Below are 17705 nucleotides of genomic sequence, written 5' to 3' on the forward strand. Positions count from 1 at the left end.
GGCATGTAGCTTCCGTACTGTGAACAACTAGTGCTAGTTTTAAAACTTTTTCAATCCAAAACCCAGTGTAACTACATAACACAATGACCCTGCAGCTCCATTGCAAAATTTGCTCTCTGTTCTCTCTTAAAATAGAGCCCCTTTTAAGTGGCCACGTTGTTTCGGTGAAAATCCGTGTTCTTGATTTTTTTCACACTTTTGCTTTAGCCAAAAATTGACGAACTTACCAGCTCACGAGCAAACTGTTTTGGCCACTGCGGTGCATTTCTTATGAGAATGGCGAATTGCTGCTTATTTACTTGTGCCGTAAATAAACTGGAGGAGTGGAATGAGGATTTTCTTTTCTTTTGCAGAGAGGAGTCCATCGGGGAGTGCCTTTGGAAGCCAGGAAAACTTGAGGTGGAGAAAAGACATGACACATTGGCGTCAAAACAGCGAAAAGTTAGACAAGTATGACTGCCTCTCCTAAAGTTTTACGTTTCCATGACAAGCTTCCCTATCCTCCTGTAGATCAGCAGTAGAAATTCATGTTATACCGTAACCACTGCAGTTAAAAATGTTTAGAGTTTAATTAGTAGGGGTATTAACCCCAGCATCCTAAATCCCCCTCTGGACTTCAACTTCAACAAACTTTTATGCAGTTTTTCTCTCTTCTTCTCCTAACTTCTCTGTAGTGAGATTGTTGAACATTACCTACAGTAAGAGGGTGAAACAGTTCTGTGAAGAAGTGTGTCCCTCTTGCATTTCAAGTGCCTTAGAATCATATTGGATAAAAATTATGAGTATATTATTATTATATGGGATGATTATTTTACTGGAATATAGTTAAGTTTCACTGATACATGTGCTACTTGACAATATTATTTTTCTTTTCACAGTCTCTTTCTATTGTTACAAAAACACTGGGCATATCTGGAAAAGCTAGAGTAACGTCATTTTAATTTACTCAATGAGACGTGGCAGTATTAAGCCTTGCAAAGAAACATGTTTTGTATTTTGTTTCAGCTTTAGGGGTTCACACCAGTATTATTGTTTGGTTTCCAAGCACGTACCAGTAGAAATGGTTGGACCTCAGCCACATTCATACTTTTTTTAAGGTTACAAGTGTAATGTTGCTAAAAGTTACAATTAATTGCCTCCCAGTGAACCCATCAGGTCAGGTAGTGTAGTGTCACATTGGCACACAACTGCTGGATTGCTGAACCGTGTTAAATGGGCTGGGGGTGGGGTGGCAGCACTGTCCCACATCACAAACTTCCTTTCAATTCTGTCATCCTGCTTGCGCCCACTCATGCTTTCATAGAAGCGTACACTTGAAAAATGTTGCATGTAGTCCACTTCTGTCACCTTGTTTCAATGTTATTCTGTACCACTTAGGCACATGCATACTGTACATGGTCCACCTGAGTTACCCTGACAATGCACAGTATCTTACTGATTTTCCCTGTAGTCTGCGTTTTGTTCCAAACTAATAATATTATTCACCATCACTGAGCTGCTATTCATACATTGTCAGGTATGTCTTGGGAGACAAGATAGCAAACAACAGGCTTTAGTTGTAGTTAATGAAAAAAAAATAGAGTACCTGTTGAGTAGTGCATGATTGTTATTGGCTCTGATCATTCTCAAGTTTTGATGTTAGTGTTATAGAATTAATGGTTATTGCAGAGAAAGGAATGAAAAAAATAAAAAGTTTAGCAGTGCTTGTGCTACATTATTCACCTTCTTCAAAGTTTTTTCAGTTTTATTGAATGACACACATTGATGTACACACATTTTTAGAAGTGAATGTTTTAATTTTGGAGTTCTCTTTGCAGTTTCTTTGTTGACATTTAAGTCTGTTAGTCTATAAATGTGATACATTTGAGTTTTCAAGTTTCGATTAAATGTTCACTTAAAAATAAATATGTATTTAGTATGTGTAATTCAAAATGAGATGACATTGGAAGCTGGTGAATATTTTTTAAGGCACCATTGATTAATTATCATTTCGGTTTATTAGCTTTCCATTTATTACAGAATATATTGGAATCTTTTTTTAATTATCTGAAGAGTTGTGAGTTAGAATATCGGCTTAATATACATCTAAATCTCATGTGATAAATTCATAACAGGGGAATCAATTGGCACTCACTTTAAAATACCAGGTTTAATGTCCCACACTTGCTACTTTCAGCATTTATGTTTTACAAGCACACAGAATGCCACAAGAAAATAAGAGAATAAGAAATAATCCTCAGATGATGTGTTGGATGGTTAATGGGTTTAAATTAACAATTTAGATTAAAAACACTGACATATTCCTAGTATTTTGTGCACATTTTCTTTGGGGAGCATACCTGCTTATATGGTAGGAGAAGGTTTAGTCAAAAAGCATTCAATTTTAGATTCATTTGTGTGCAGGTAATAGAATTGTCTTGAGGGATGCATTGTTGTATATAGCAATGCAGTCGTAACTCATGCCTGTAATTGTGTTTTTCACATGTGCTGTGTGTTTAGGAGCCAGAAAGCTGTCAGGTATTGTAATGCTGGTGTGTGCAATGCTCTGTTTTTCCTGCTTTTACCCCACATCGCAGCCCTCCCTGTTTCCTACCCTCCTAGATTTTGCCTGGGTTTTGATTTCAGTGTTGTGCATTAAACCAATCCAAAGACCATGCTTGCTTTTTACATTTACATGCTTTGTGTGTGATTCTGAACTGATCTGAAAACCCAAGTGCCCTTGTATACCTTAAAAATAAATAATTACCCTTTGTGAAATAGATTGGGAATTATAACTTCCTGGCAAGCCAGCACTGGTGAAATTCTTTTTGTGCTGACAGTTGATTTTAATTGTTTTTAAAGAATATGAAGTACTAGCTTTGTGATATAAAAGGCGTTAGGGGAATACACCTGTGTAATTAATATAAGCTTTGTTTATTCATGCATTGAATCAGCTAAAAATGCCCTCTTAGGATTTCAAAGCCTTATGATACAGAACAAGATGTAAATCAAATATGCTGACTTACATTGCAAGGAAGTTATGACACCTGTCAGAGAAGTTCCATTTAAAAATCTTGAAAATACTGCAAATGTATGATAATAATAGGAGCAGTGTGAAGTTTGCAAAATATATCTAATATATAAATTAATAGCAAAAAAAACGTATGATGTCATAGATAATGCCAGCACTGCAAAATGGTCTTTTAAAATTAAAGTTCAACACAGGCTCGTGAAGTCTCGTTTTTGTTTGGAACAAAGTATCAAATTGTCTTTAAATTGTGAATAATAAGGTATATAATAATCTAAAAATCAAGAGGGAATGAATGATTTTCAAATTGAAACATGCTTTAAAATGAATGTCAGCATGTTGTTTTTCTCAGGTTTATTGGGCAACAGTCCTGGCTTTTCTCTGGTCCCTTGTAATCTGAACCCCCTGCTGCACTGTGTGCATGGGACTTTGCAGAGCAGTCATGTGGCATTCAGTGCTGTGCTGTGTTCCCCCAATCTAAGTCACTGCTGTATTTCTGATTCTTAACTTGGGGGAGCTTGAATCAGATTAAAGAAGTGGGATATGTTTTTTAAACCACAAGAGCTGTTTTGTGCAGGTTTAATGACAGCATAGGCAGTGGAAGAAGCCGGGATCCTCCGTTAGGTTTGTAGCCTATTGTATCACATCCGTACATACATAGGAGTTATTTAGGAATTACAGTGGTTATTTTCCTGTTTTGATGTGAAATATCCCTTTTTAGCGCTGAACAGTAAAATCAGAGAAATAAGCATTCTTATCTCCTAATGTTTTGTGTACAGTTTTATTTAAAAATGACTTTATTGTAGCCTTTCTGTCCATGTAACAGAACCAGAGCAGAGCTAGAACATGAAGCGCTTATCGATGGCAATCTGGCAACAGAAGCCAATTTGATCATTTTGGACACCTTGGAAATTATTGTACAGGTACAGTATGCAAAGCCTTTGTATGTTAACAAATATATGTGTTTTTTTAAATGGTCAGAATTCAACTGGACATTTGATGACCCCCATTTCTTTGTTGTAAAATCTGCTCTGAGACACCCAGTAGATTGAACTGTAAAGAAACTCACAACTGCATTATCTGGATTTGTGTCTGTTATATGTTTATCTACACACTCAACATAATTTTGCCAATAAGTCAGTTAGATTTGAAATTGAATACAGTTTAACAAGGTTACAAAGGCCTATGTGACAAGGTGGGCCCATTGTCCAAGTACTTTCAACTGGGATATATATAGCAGTCTCAGGTAGCAGCACTCTTTCCTGTCTGCCTTGACACGGTCTCTCTGTCGAACAGACGGTGTCGGTGACCGAGTCGAAGGAGAGTGTCCTGGGCGGGGTGCTGAAGGTGCTGCTGCACAGCATGGCCTGTAACCAGAGCGCCCTCTACCTGCAGCACTGCTTTGCCACACAGAGAGCCCTCGTCTCGAAGGTCTGTACAGCCTCCCGCTGTGTGTACCGGTCCAGATCCTGGAGGGCCGGCATGTTGGTGGGTTTTCATTCTATCCCGGCTCATAACAAAATCAACCAGCTGGCTACTGGCTTAACTGGACCAGTTTGACAGTTTGAGCTCTTCAGGAGCTCTTTAAAGAGACGTAGAATACCTGCAGACACGCCAGCCCTTCAGGACAAGGTAGTGTATATTCTTCGGCTTAAAGTCTCTTCATTAAAGAGTTTTGTCTTGCAATCAAGGTGAAGTACTTCTACTTTGTAAATGGGAATATCTGGATATGTTAAAATCTTGCAAGCCTAATATTATGTAATACACCCTTATCTTTATACTTAACATCCATGTAGGCTTAAATATATCTGGGTACATGCATTAATATAGGTTCCTGACAGTGGAAATTACACAAAGCAGTTTCATTAGTAAAGGATCTAACAGATATAAACGTCTACACTGCAGCGAGGTCTCTGTTTGACACTGCTGATCAGCTCTTACGCTCAGTTATATGCATGGCTGTTTGGCTCTTCCCGCTGTTCCTCATCCGTGCGCCGCCACGTCCGCAGTTTCCGGAGCTGCTGTTCGAGGAGGAGACGGAGCAGTGCGCCGACCTGTGTCTGCGGCTGTTGAGGAACTGCAGCAGCAGCATTGGCACCATCCGCTCCCACGCCAGCGCCTCGCTGTACCTGCTCATGAGGCAGAACTTCGAGATCGGCAACGTGAGTGCAGAGCCCGCAGCCCCTGGGCCGACAGCACGTGCATTATTATTTGTTTCGGTGCGATATTAGATGGGAATCTTTTTTGTGCTTGTTTTATGGTTTTGGGGGTGGTTTAATTTTGTTTTTACTCTTTGTTGATGAAATCAGAGGTTTTAAAAAAGTTACCTCTCAGTCTCCCATGACTGAATGATGGGGAGATCTCAAACATGCAGTGCACACAAGAAGACTGAAGAATATTTCTGAGCTAGAGCAGTTCTACAAGGAAGAGTGGGAAAACATACCTTATGCAAGAATAGAAAGACTTGAGAAACTGATTTCTGCCAAAGGAGGTGTTAGTAAGTACTGACTAACAGAATGCCTGAATTTTTGCACACGCCACATTCACGGTTTTATTTTTTTCAAATTGTTAAATTCAGCAAATAAAGCGTAATTGTGCATTACAATGTGCAGAAATATGTCATATGTTTCAGTTTGTACCCTGCGGGGGTTGTTACCTTCTTTTCACTTAGAGATTCAGTGAAACGTGGAGTTTGACCAGGGCTGCCCAAACTTTTGCATACAGCTGTATGTAAGTAATGAGTCTTTCTGGTGCTCAGAGGTTTATTTTCCTTGTATTCCAGAACTTTGCAAGAGTGAAAATGCAGGTGACCATGTCCCTGTCCTCTTTAGTGGGGACATCTCAGAACTTCAATGAAGAGTACTTGAGGCGGTCCCTAAAGACTATTCTCACTTATGCCGAAGAAGATTTGGAACTGAGGGAAACAACATTTCCTGATCAGGTTATCTGTCAACTTTTTTTATTCCTATTAAAGTAACATGGGGGGAGGTCTTCAGTTCAATGGCCGAGACCAATGCTTGGATGATCTTGGACTAACAGAAGTGGGGGAATGCAACGTTAGTTCCAGCATTTTTTTTAAATGCAGGACAGGGAGTATCTTTTGCTCTTTCTGATTACGACTAACCCGAAGAAGGAACTGGTGATGAGGGTAGTTCTAGATTATTTGTCAGAAGAGGGCATCTGAATGACTGACCACAAGAGTCATCTGAAGCTCTGAAGTCTAGACATTGCCCACTGGACCCCGTCCGTCTCCAGCTACAACTGAGAACCTCCAGGCAGCAGAGCACAATTGATACAAGCTGCCAGGTTTGGGAAGACATGAGTTGGCCAGGGTTTCCTTGGCGTGCCACACAGCAATGCTCCCAGGACTTACTGGGCATATGGTGTTTTCAGTGGGGGGAGCTTTGCTTACTCGTGTGGAGCTGCATCACAAATTACGAATGGCTGGGGCAGGTAGTCGTATTTTGAGAGTGTCTGCATGGGATCTAATTTTTCCAAATATGTACAGGAAAGGTAGTGACAAGAATCTGGCTCTTCAGAGGTGACATGAACACACACAGGGATAGAGGACTAGTGTAGGACTTCTTTGTCTTAAATAATCCAGAAGCAGGATTCCTGGCCAGTTAGGAGATAAGTGCTTTGACTTTAATTGATTTTATAATCCTTTGGTGTACATTTTCTATAGCGTTATACATTTATATTCTAAACGTCTTTTAGAACACCCTGCCCAACATGCGGTGATCTTTGCTGGTTTCCATATCTTGTTTTCAGGTCCAAGATCTCGTGTTTAACCTTCACATGATCCTGTCTGATACGGTGAAAATGAAGGAGCACCAGGAGGATCCAGAAATGCTGATTGATCTCATGTACAGGTATGGATTCATTTGAGGCAGAAGCGAAGGGCGGGCAGTTTAGATGATAAAGGTATTTGTATTTGTTTCCCAGCCACAGATACTTTGAAGATATGCATGAATAAGCAAGGACAACTCGTGCCAGGATAATCCCAGAGAGAGGCAATTAAAATCCACATTCGCCGTGCTGCAGGAGAGTGAGTGTTTTTACTCTATGTGTGCAGAATTGCCAAAGGGTACCAGACATCTCCGGACCTCCGGCTGACTTGGCTGCAGAACATGGCTGGGAAGCACTCGGAGAGAAACAACCACGCGGAGGCAGCGCAGTGCCTGGTCCACTCCGCTGCCCTAGTGGCCGAGTACCTCAGCATGCTGGAGGACCGCAAATACCTGCCTGTGGGCTGCGTCACTTTCCAGGTAGGACTGCAAAACGGATCCTGCAAAAAGAGATCCTGTTGCAGTATAACTATTGACTTGGGGTGTCAGCATCCCATTGTTAACATATCACCCTGCAGCTTGCAACTGGCAACCCACTGAAGCTAAGCAGGTGGGATCCTGGTCAGTACCTGGATGGGAGACCTGGGAAAAACTAACGTTGCTGCTGGAAGAGGTGTTAGTTTGGCCAGCAGGGGGCGCTCACCCTGCGGTCCATGTGGGTCCTAATGCCCCAGTATAGTGACGGGGACACTGTACTGTAAACAAGGGCCGTCCTTCGGATGAGACATAAAACCAAGGTCCCCATCTATGAATTGGCTTCATTACTCTGCTCTCCTCCCCACTGATGTGTGCTGAGCGTTCTGGCGTACTTTGCCTGCTGTCGCATCATCCAGGTGGGGGTGCACATTGGTGGTGGTGGAGGGGAGTCCCCAGTAACATTAAAGCGCTTTGAGTGGAGTTTTCTAGAAGAGTGCTACATAAGTGTAAGCAATTATTATTATTATTATTATTATTATTATTATTAAGAATCTTAGTCTATAGTGCTTATACTAGCACAGTGATCAGTGCTGATCAGTGACAATCTAGACAATGGTTTGCATACTGAAAATTGTAGTTTTACCTTTTCATCGTGGGAAACACAACGAGCACAGGAATTGGCCAAATGGCCTCTACTGGGTTAGCTGCTTCTTGAAATAATTGAGGGTGTTGGTTTTGAAAACGCAATGCGGTTGTCCTGTATGGCATACAGCCCTTTGGAGCGCAGCTGCTTTCTTTCAGAACATCTCCTCGAACGTGCTGGAGGAGTCGGCAGTGTCGGATGACGTGGTTTCGCCAGACGAAGAGGGGATCTGCTCAGGGAAGTACTTCACGGAGGCCGGGCTGGTGGGGCTGCTGGAACAGGCGGCAGCGTCTTTCTCCATGGTGAGAACTCGGGCCCAGCTGGGCCGCGCTGACGTCCTGCAGACTTCATTTTCACTAGTCCAAAAACACCCTACTGTCTCACCTTTCGGCATCAAGTCCGAATTTCATTTAAAGTGGGGATTTCTACCTTTATAATTTCTTTCATCCACTAGAATGGGTACTGGATGCGAAGAGACGATGGAGGTGTACTGCCAGTGAGAGGATGCCGATATCAAAAAGAGCTATTTGGACAAAAAAAATGACACTCTTATGTCTGAGACTTAAGAGACAATATTTGTGCCATTATTTTTTTCTTTGGAAAACAGCCTTTCACTAACTTGCATTTCCACTATTTTTTTTATTAATAATGACAAAGGAAATGTGTAGGTGTTCTTTAAAAGTAACCCTTTTTTGTTTGTTTAGTTAGTATGAATTGAAAGTTCAACAGAGCTGTTACTGAATCTTAGCCTATAGTGCTTATAATAGCACAGTAATTTTGTGGTTGTGTCATTTGCGGATGCTGATTGGTGCCAATCTAGACGATGGTTAGGATACTGAAAAATTTCGTTTTTGACTTTTCATTGTGTGAAACACAACAAGCACAAGAATTGGCGAAATGGCCTCTTCTTGATTAGCTGCGTCTTGAAATAATTTAGGGTTTGGGCTTGATAACATGACCGGGTATCTTGTTCTAGACTCCCACAACACTTTTTGTAAAATTAGTCTTTCCTGTTCTCACATTTAAATGCATGTCCCCTTAGTCTCCACAGTGTTGATATTGTCAGTGCCTTTGTCAGTTTGTTTCATATCTGAGTTAATTCACTTCCTTTAGCCAATCAGAGTATGGCATTAGGAATATATCTGGTCGTGTTTTTGTATTGTGAAGCAAAACTGTACACATTATTCAAAAAGTATTAGTGTATGGTATAATTTTACTCAGATTAAAATTCTAATTTAAAAAATGCCTTTTAACTGTTTGCCTAGAGTGGGAAAAATGTCAGAATTTAAACACCTATTTCTTTTTACCCATTTCCTGAATTTTTAGTGTTTTCCATCTTATGACGATGAGAAGATGAATCAGTCTTTGAAATGTCTTCCATTAAAATGCTCAATTTGTTTGTCTTCCCTTTGGGATTATATAGGCTGGAATGTATGAGGCAGTGAACGAGGTTTATAAAGTGTTGATTCCAATCCACGAGGCCAACAGGGATGCCAAGAAGCTTGCCACAATACATGGTAAACTGCAGGAAGCCTTTGGCAAAATTGTCCATCAGGTAAACGTTTCTTGTTTAAATAGGATATTATGAACACATAGTGATAGTATATAAAAAGCATTACTGGTTTCTTTCTCTTTTTAAGTTTGTTCAAACCAAAGTATTTCTAGCAGAAGCAGTGTTTCTGGGTCTTTAAGAGTTATGCTCATTTAATTTCACTTCTGAATGTTCACACAAGTTTCTTGCAGGTGCTGTTGTATGTAAGTGCATTAATGAACAGCCTTAGAGGTCTCTGCACATCTGTAATAGAGTACAAGCGTATAGTTTTAAAAATATGTGCACATTTTGTCATCAATGTAACATAGATAGGACATTTCATATTTTGGTGCATTTCACAGAATGAAAGCTTTTGCATGCTTTTCTAATCTAAATGACGTAAGCAAAATTTAGTCAAAGCACGCAGCTTAGCAGTGTTTTTCAATTTTTTCTAATATATACCGTTATTAAAACCTTTGCAGAAGGCATGTTTGTTCAGTCTGTCCTGCATTAAAAGGATTAAAAAATAGGACATACAATCAAGGGCTCTATGTTATTTGAGACTGTATTTAAATCCAATTTGAAGCCTCACTCACACATCTAATTTACTGTTTATTTGCTGTGATGTGATTGTGTGTTTATTTGTTCTGTATTTTTTACTTTGTTGTTACACAGAGTACAGGCTGGGAGGTAGGTTGTGTTCATAGTCCTGCTTGCCCACATGTGCTAGCTGTGGGTGTCATGTTGCTCTCTGCTGTGAATACAGTCCATTAACCTCTGATTTTACTGTTCATCGTGCTGTTGTGATGTACAGACAGCAGCCAGAAACAGTGTTAACGTGACAGTTTGGCAGGCAATGCATGGGTTCCAAAGTGTCACACTAATGAAGAGCCTTGGTGAATGAATCACTTCATCATCACTAGTGTTTGACCCTCTCACCAGCACTGGCATCCGACGTTTCCTGTTTCCATCAATTTCATCCTCAACCACAGGGTTCGATTTAAGTGCCATTTTGATTTTAAGACCCCCTATCCCACCCCACTCCCTTCCTTTTCTCCCCTGACACAAAAAAAGTAGCACAGTTGTACTTATTTGGGCTAATGAAGTCATAGTAGCTAGAACCTGTGCAATTTATTTTTATGTGCATCCATATAAATTGACGAACCTTGATTTGTAACATGGTTTAATTTTTGTTTTATTTTTTTTTAGTTTTATTTAAACTAAAATCGACCCCTGAACTGTTCTTTTGACCAGATCTGCGTTCCCCCTATTAACCTCTTTCTTTGTACATTGTGGTGTATTGCATGGTAAAGAGAAACACTAGACTCCCGCACCTGTCTGTTTCCTCTGTGCCCTGTTTCCTCTGGACTGTGTGTGTCTGGGGCAGTTCTGGCACTGTCTCCTCATGCTGTGCTTAGTATGCTTGCCTTCCACTAGTAGCAACAGCATGGTTTGGTTTGTTTCCTCTTGTTCTGCACCATTTTTTCTGTTTTGTTGTCATTGTTGATGTTTATTTGCTGTAGCTGCTGCCTTTTGTTTCTCTTTGGTTGTTTTTTTTTGCCTTTTTTGGAAGTTCCTCGCCCTGATTAAAGTACTTTCTGTTTTCTCCTCTGATTCCCCTGGTTGCTGACCCCTCCTTCCCACTTTAATTATTGTGTGTTGTGGTAAGTTCCTAGTTTGAGGGTTTTTTTCTGTTACTTTATGGACACCTAATGCAATTAACTAGTGAAGGGCTGAGCTAAAGCTGGGCTACGGTTGATTTGACTTGACAGTGAAAATGTCACAGCATTCTTTTAGGGTATAAAGGTCAGCTGGACGGTGTGTCCTGAAAATAATTCAAACTGCAAATGATCTGCTTGGGGTGTAGCAGAAATAGGCACCCAGTGAAAATGATTTGGCTCAGCCCGTACACATGCACTGCACAACCCTCCTTTTCACAGCTCACACCTTTTGAACAGCAGGTGTACTTTACCATGCTAAACAGCCACCTGTCTCCACCTTTCCTTTTTTCCTGCCAAGGCTTAATCAAGTTCATCTTTAAATGCCTGTGTGGGTCTCCTTCATCTGCTTTTCTGGGAACTCTTAAAGCTTTGGTTGTTCAGGATATTGATTTCACAGAACTAAAGCCTTCCTTTATTCTATTCTACCTAACCTCAGGAAGGACACCTCTGGTCCTTCCAAATTCTCTCCTTTCTCAGACAGCATCTCGCTTTCTCCTATCAACTAGTCACCGTTCTTCTGGTGCTTTCTCTCTCCATTTTTTTTGTTTTTATATTTTTTCCCATACCTGTTCTTAGTAAAGTAAATGCATTATTTAAGACTGTGAGGGTCATTGTTTATTCTTCATAATGCTTTTTTTTCTGAAATTACTTCACAATAGCCAAAACTGATTTTTAAAAAAGAAGGTTCCAAAAAACTTCAGTTATTTTCCTACTGTGAATGAATGTTGTTGTTTTTTTGTGTATGTAGACATTTTTTGAGGCTGATATTAATTACAGAGTAACCCTGGGTATCATGTGACTTTTTACACAGACACACAAACTCAAGTCACCTTTGAGCCTCAGCTGTTACAGTGGTAAAGTTTTTCTGTGCAGCACTTCTGATTAATTAAATGATAATGATTGTGAACGTAGTCATCTTAGATCTAGCCAGAAAACAGACTTGATGGCCAGCAAATTCAGCAGAAACTCCAAATAAACCACATCATTTCAATTTCTTTTTCATTTGTTAAAAAATGTCATTCAGTCCTCATTTGAAAACATTTGAAATAATTGATTTACAAAAAGTCTTCTCCGTATGCATTATAGCATGAAACATTTGAGTAAGTTTAAATAATGTGTTATTTGAAATTAACTGAATCAACATTTCAGTTTTAAGTTTTAAAATATCAAATAGTCTTGCCACAATAATATATATAAAAATAATAATATAAAAGCATGCATGAAAGCTTTTGAATGGACAAATGGAAAGTTTGCAGTTGCCTGTTTTTTTAATGAGTATTGGAAGTGAAATACTATGAGCATTAGTTTTAAGAGCAAATCCTGATTAAGATTATAGCCATATTTATTTATATAGATATGAGGGATTTCTTTATGTTAACAATGTTCTGGAAAACAGTTAATGTTGGGGAAAAATAGTTTAGAAGTAGTACATAGATTGTACAACTGTAACTCTAAAGAAAAATGGTAAAGTTGTTTACATACCCCTCTCACCTCTACTTTATCAGTGTGTAACGGGGTAAAGCACATTGCTTTCAGCATTTTATCTGTGCACCCATTTGTGGTATACCGTTTATGTGTTTTATAACTGTTTATGGTGTTATTATCCTTGATAAAGTTTACCTTTAAATCTGTTTGTAATTAACATAATGAAAAAAAACATTAGGAACCAGTCTTGACATCTGCAGCTTATATACAGAATGAGAATTACATGTTGTAAAGGACAATAAGTGATTGTAATGAATGGTGTTGTGCACTGAAAAGGCTGATCAATATGCTTTTGCTTTAAAGGATGGTAAGAGAATGTTTGGCACATATTTCCGGGTTGGGTTTTATGGATCTAAATTTGGAGACTTGGATGAACAAGAATTTGTTTACAAGGAACCGGCAATAACAAAGCTTGCAGAAATTTCTCACAGATTGGAGGTAAAGAAATAAAAATACATTCTGAAATGTGTTACTCAAAATGTGTTGGTTGTTTTTTGGCACTAAATGTGTGCCCTTAATTTTATGAAGGGATTTTACGGAGAAAGGTTTGGAGAAGACCAAGTGGAGGTCATAAAAGACTCCAATCCTGTGGACAAATGCAAACTCGATCCAAACAAGGTATGGGACTTGGTCTAATTTTCATATTTGATTTTTTTTTTATAAGTGATCTGAACATAAAAGAACAAATCAATTTCAGATTGTTTTTTCTTGGTCTATCTTAGGGATTTCCAGTGTTAGACTTTTCTAACGCCATTGATTTGTCTGAACATTAGATTGATTTCTAATAAGCAGTTGAATGCGTGTGAAAATTGAAGATAATCTAGTCAGACTTTAGCCAGAGATCATGAGCATTTCTGTCGAATGGTCCTAAGTCTGAGCAGGTGTACACGCATGTAGTACTTTGCTTGAAGAGAAATAGAAGCATTTGCAAACTAGCTTAATGCTTTGCTTTGTTTTAAACAATTTAATGATAAAGTGCAGATTGATTTACCCTTTGGGTTCATGTCATTTGTTTTCTTCTTCTCAGGCATTCGTTCAGATAACATATGTGGAGCCCTACTTTGACACTTACGAAATGAAAGATCGAATAACATACTTTGATAAAAACTACAACTTGCGGCGCTTCGTGTATTGCACACCCTTTACGCTGGACGGCCGGGCTCATGGTGAACTTCACGAGCAATTCAAACGCAAGACAATCATGACCACCTCCCATGCCTTCCCCTATATCAAGACGCGCATTAACGTCATCCACAAAGAAGAGGCAAGCCCTTTATTTTATTTTCTACACAGATGAAATGTTACAGAGATGGCTGAAGTTCAATATACAAAAGAGGCATAAATGGTTAGAAAATGTGTTACATATAAAGGTAAACTTTTGTGAATAATGATAAGAAGAATTCTTTACACTTATGTATCGCTTTTCTGGACACTTCATTCAAAGCTCTTTACAGCTAATGGGGACTGCCCTCCACCACCACCAGTGTGCAGCCCCACCTTGATGATGCGATGGTAGCCAAAGTGCACCAGTACGTTCCCCACACATCAGTTCTCAGTGGGGAAGAGAACAGAGTGATGAAGCCGGTTCATAGATGGGGATTATTAGGAGGCCATGATTGGGAAAGGCCAGGGGAAAAATTAGCCAGGAGACCAGTGTAACAACAGTGCTTTTTTCAAGAAACGCCCTGGGATTTTTAATGATCATGTAGGACTTTGGTTTTAAGTCTTATTTGAAAAATGGCACCTTTTTTAACTGTATAGTGTCTCCATATCTATACTGGGTCATTTGTATCCACACAGACCACTGGGTGAGCACTTTCTACAGGTTGCACACACAGCTCTTCCAGCAGCAACCTTAGCTTTCCCAGCTCACACCTGCTTAAGTGAGCTGCAAGTTGTGAGGTGCAGGGTGATATAGCTGCTGGCTATTTCAACAGAGAATAGAGCTGAATACAAACTCTACCTGGAGAATGCTATTTAATGATGGTTGTGTTTTTATTTCTATTTTGGCACAATTCTGATTATTTTTTATTGATGTTTTACTGATTTTGGCTGTACCTACAAGAATACCTGAGATTTAAAATGTTGGATTTTGGTTATTATAGCCAATAACTTAAAGCATATGTGTTAAAAAAAACGTATGCACACAAATGCTGCAGATTGTTAATAATAATAATAATAATAATAATAATAATAATAATAATAATAATAATAACATCACTTTATTAACCCTTTACAATTTCTTGCATTAGTAATTATCTTTTCGCATACCCCAGCTTGCTCTCCATGAGACACACAGACACACAGACAGGGAGAGAGCCTGGGGTCAGGGTGCAGGGTCAGCCATTGTACGGCGCCCCTGGAGCAGTTGGAGCAGTTGCTCAGGGGCCCAGCGGAGTAGGATTCCTCTGCCAGCTGCAGGATTTGAACCGGCAACCTTCCAGCCACAGGCGCAGATCTTTAACCACAGAGCCACCGCTCCGTTCTTGAAATTGACAGGAATGGAACACCATTAATGGATTCACTAAGTGCTAACCATGGCACTACAGTGAAGAGGGAAAATAAAAACACAGTAATGCTGTTCACAGATCATTTCAACACCCATTGAAGTCGCCATTGAGGACATGCAGAAGAAAACGCAGGAGCTTGCCTTTGCCACACACCAGGAACCTGCCGACCCAAAGATGCTGCAGATGGTGCTCCAGGGTTCTGTGGGAACTACTGTCAATCAGGTGACTTTTACAGAGCTTTGTGGATTTAACCGCATGCTACTTTTAATGCCATAGTGCCTCTCTACCAATGTGTTGCTTTAGAGCAATTGCTGTTGCTGATTCAATACAGTTCTTTAAATATTTTCACATTGTGGCCCTATTTTGATAGTTTTGCCCCTATTGTGATCAAACCCTGAAGGTATAGGTCTAATGTGATGAATGTATTGAGGTTGGATGTGTGGCTTCTCCAAACAGTTTTGTCATAAGCAGACGGTGAGAAAAAAAAGAGGCAGCTTCAAGGTAGTATTTTTTTTGTCTTCTTAAGGGTCCCCTTGAAGTTGCTCAAGTGTTCTTGTCAGAAATACCCAGTGATCCAAAGCTGTACAGACATCACAATAAACTGCGACTGTGCTTCAAGGACTTTACAAAAAGGTAAGTATATAAAGTTATTTGAATTGAGTTTTTTAGAAACCTCAAACTGTCAAATTATTTAGGAGTCAATAAAATTGTGAAATTGTTTCTACTTTTTCCTGAATTATTATAGTTATTATTATTAAAAGGTGCGAGTTTCAAACAGGAAAATTCACATTCCCTGTTCTAATTGACAGCCTTTAGATGATTGGAAAAATCAAAGAAAACAGATCCAATTAAAAATACAATAACTGATAACTGATGGTGAAACACCTTTGAACATCCCTCAACTTGGTTACCTAGGTGTGAAGATGCCCTTCGCAAAAACAAGAGTTTGATTGGCCCAGACCAGAAAGAATACCAGCGAGAGTTAGAGAGGAACTATCACCGCCTCAAGGAATCCCTACAGCCCCTGATAAACCGGAAGATTCCCCAGCTTTACAAGCCAGTATTACAGGTCAATTCCCACAGGTAGGTCTCTGAAGGTCTTTTTTTCTGAAGCATTTGGGTGCAAACTACTAATTGCATTAATTGGAACAAGCTTCCTATGATGTTGACACCAAAATCCTAAGTTCTTCCAAGAAACGAATGGAAAGTTTACAATAATTATCAATCTCCAGACACATCTTTGTTAATGGTTCTAATTGCAGCTAAAAAATAAGTTTTATGAGGTTGTGTGTGGACTAAACATACCACTTTGTTGCATTAATTTGCAAAACTTTAGCATGTGGAAATACATGGCTGAACTAAATTTAGCTATTTTGGAAAAAGCATGATCAGATGCTTTCAGAATCTTCAGAACTTTAGACCCTTTTTTTAAAATTAGATTCCATTTGTTTGCTTTTAATATTCTAACGTCCCGTTTTTTTCAGTAATGGTGTCTTTCCTACCCCTCACCTTAACAGGCTAGTTTTGTTTAGAGCCATGGACATCCTATATGTACAAACACTGACTTCCATCTCATTGAACTTTGCAGGAGATTGAATCCTTTTACAAGGCACTTATGCAGTATAATTCACATTCAAGATGATGTATAGTTTTCAAAGGAAAACTAGAATGGACTGACAAACTATTTTTAAAATAAGCCTAAACATTGAGTAAAGGAACATTATTGCAGTATATGCCAGGTAGAGTTATATATACTAGTTGCGCAAGCTACCAAATAAATTGATACAGAAGTATTTCAATAAATTAATAACTTTTTTTTGTACTGCATGCAGCAAACGGAGCACTTAACAAGGTAGTCTAAAGTGAGTGGAGTGGCCAGTCTGTGTTTGTTTTCTGACTAGAGCATGGTTCAGTCGTATTCGTTTTTGATCGTCTTTTAAGCTATTTTTTATACACCATACATTTTCATTTATGGTTGTTTTATGCAACCAAATTTAACAAGTGATTTTACTGTTTTCTCATTTTTACAGAGATTCCTTCAGCAGACTGAGTCTTCGAAAATTGGATATTTGAAAAAGTATTCATGCGTTAATAGAGAGGTCTATTCAGTATTCATGTGAGTAAAACACTACAGTGTTAAACCCTGGTACGTCATTCCAGTTCTTTGGTGGTTTACAGACTTTTACAATCTTGTGTTATAATCTGTATTGAATTTTAAAGTGGGTCTTATGACGGTATGTGTTAAAATATGGATAACCTAACAAAATGTGCACATTAATAATTTTGTCTTGATGGATTTTGTTACATTGTGTACAACTTGAAAAAATTATATTTAATCACAAAACAGGCAAAAATGTACCACTATTTATCAAAAAAGTAATGGTTTATTATTTTAGTTACTTCATTTGTTAAATTAGAAAAATGTTTTAAATGTCCTGAAAAAGTTTTATGTAGGTTTTGTTTACTTTAAATATTTTACTAAATAAATTTTAATGTCTGTAATCTGTGCATAAATGATTTATTTGCTAACATGGGTACTCAAA

General features: G+C 38.9%; 1 protein-coding gene across 21 annotated transcripts in view; it reads left to right on the top strand.

Moving 5' to 3' along the window:
* Positions 1–17664, top strand: part of dock7 (dedicator of cytokinesis 7) — a 60102-nt gene extending 42438 nt beyond the window's left edge. For 5 of the 21 annotated variants that reach the window (XM_015355480.2, XM_015355491.2, XM_015355493.2 and 2 more), the window contains 18 exons: positions 354–450; positions 2500–2517; positions 3834–3930; positions 4304–4438; positions 5017–5169; positions 5790–5948; positions 6779–6879; positions 7083–7275; positions 8074–8217; positions 9339–9470; positions 10122–10136; positions 12956–13090; positions 13181–13270; positions 13680–13916; positions 15241–15384; positions 15689–15795; positions 16078–16245; positions 17193–17664. In XM_015355480.2, coding sequence (XP_015210966.1) covers positions 354–450; positions 2500–2517; positions 3834–3930; positions 4304–4438; positions 5017–5169; positions 5790–5948; positions 6779–6879; positions 7083–7275; positions 8074–8217; positions 9339–9470; positions 10122–10136; positions 12956–13090; positions 13181–13270; positions 13680–13916; positions 15241–15384; positions 15689–15795; positions 16078–16245; positions 17193–17235 — 2168 coding nt within the window. In that variant the 3' untranslated portion in view covers positions 17236–17664. The other 16 variants (XM_015355484.2, XM_006634844.3, XM_006634847.3 and 13 more) reach the window with 8 other exon arrangements.
* The last annotated feature ends 41 nt before the right edge of the window (positions 17665–17705 follow it).

This window comes from Lepisosteus oculatus, chromosome 9 (genome assembly GCF_040954835.1).
Source record: "Lepisosteus oculatus isolate fLepOcu1 chromosome 9, fLepOcu1.hap2, whole genome shotgun sequence".
NCBI lineage: Eukaryota > Metazoa > Chordata > Actinopteri > Semionotiformes > Lepisosteidae > Lepisosteus > Lepisosteus oculatus.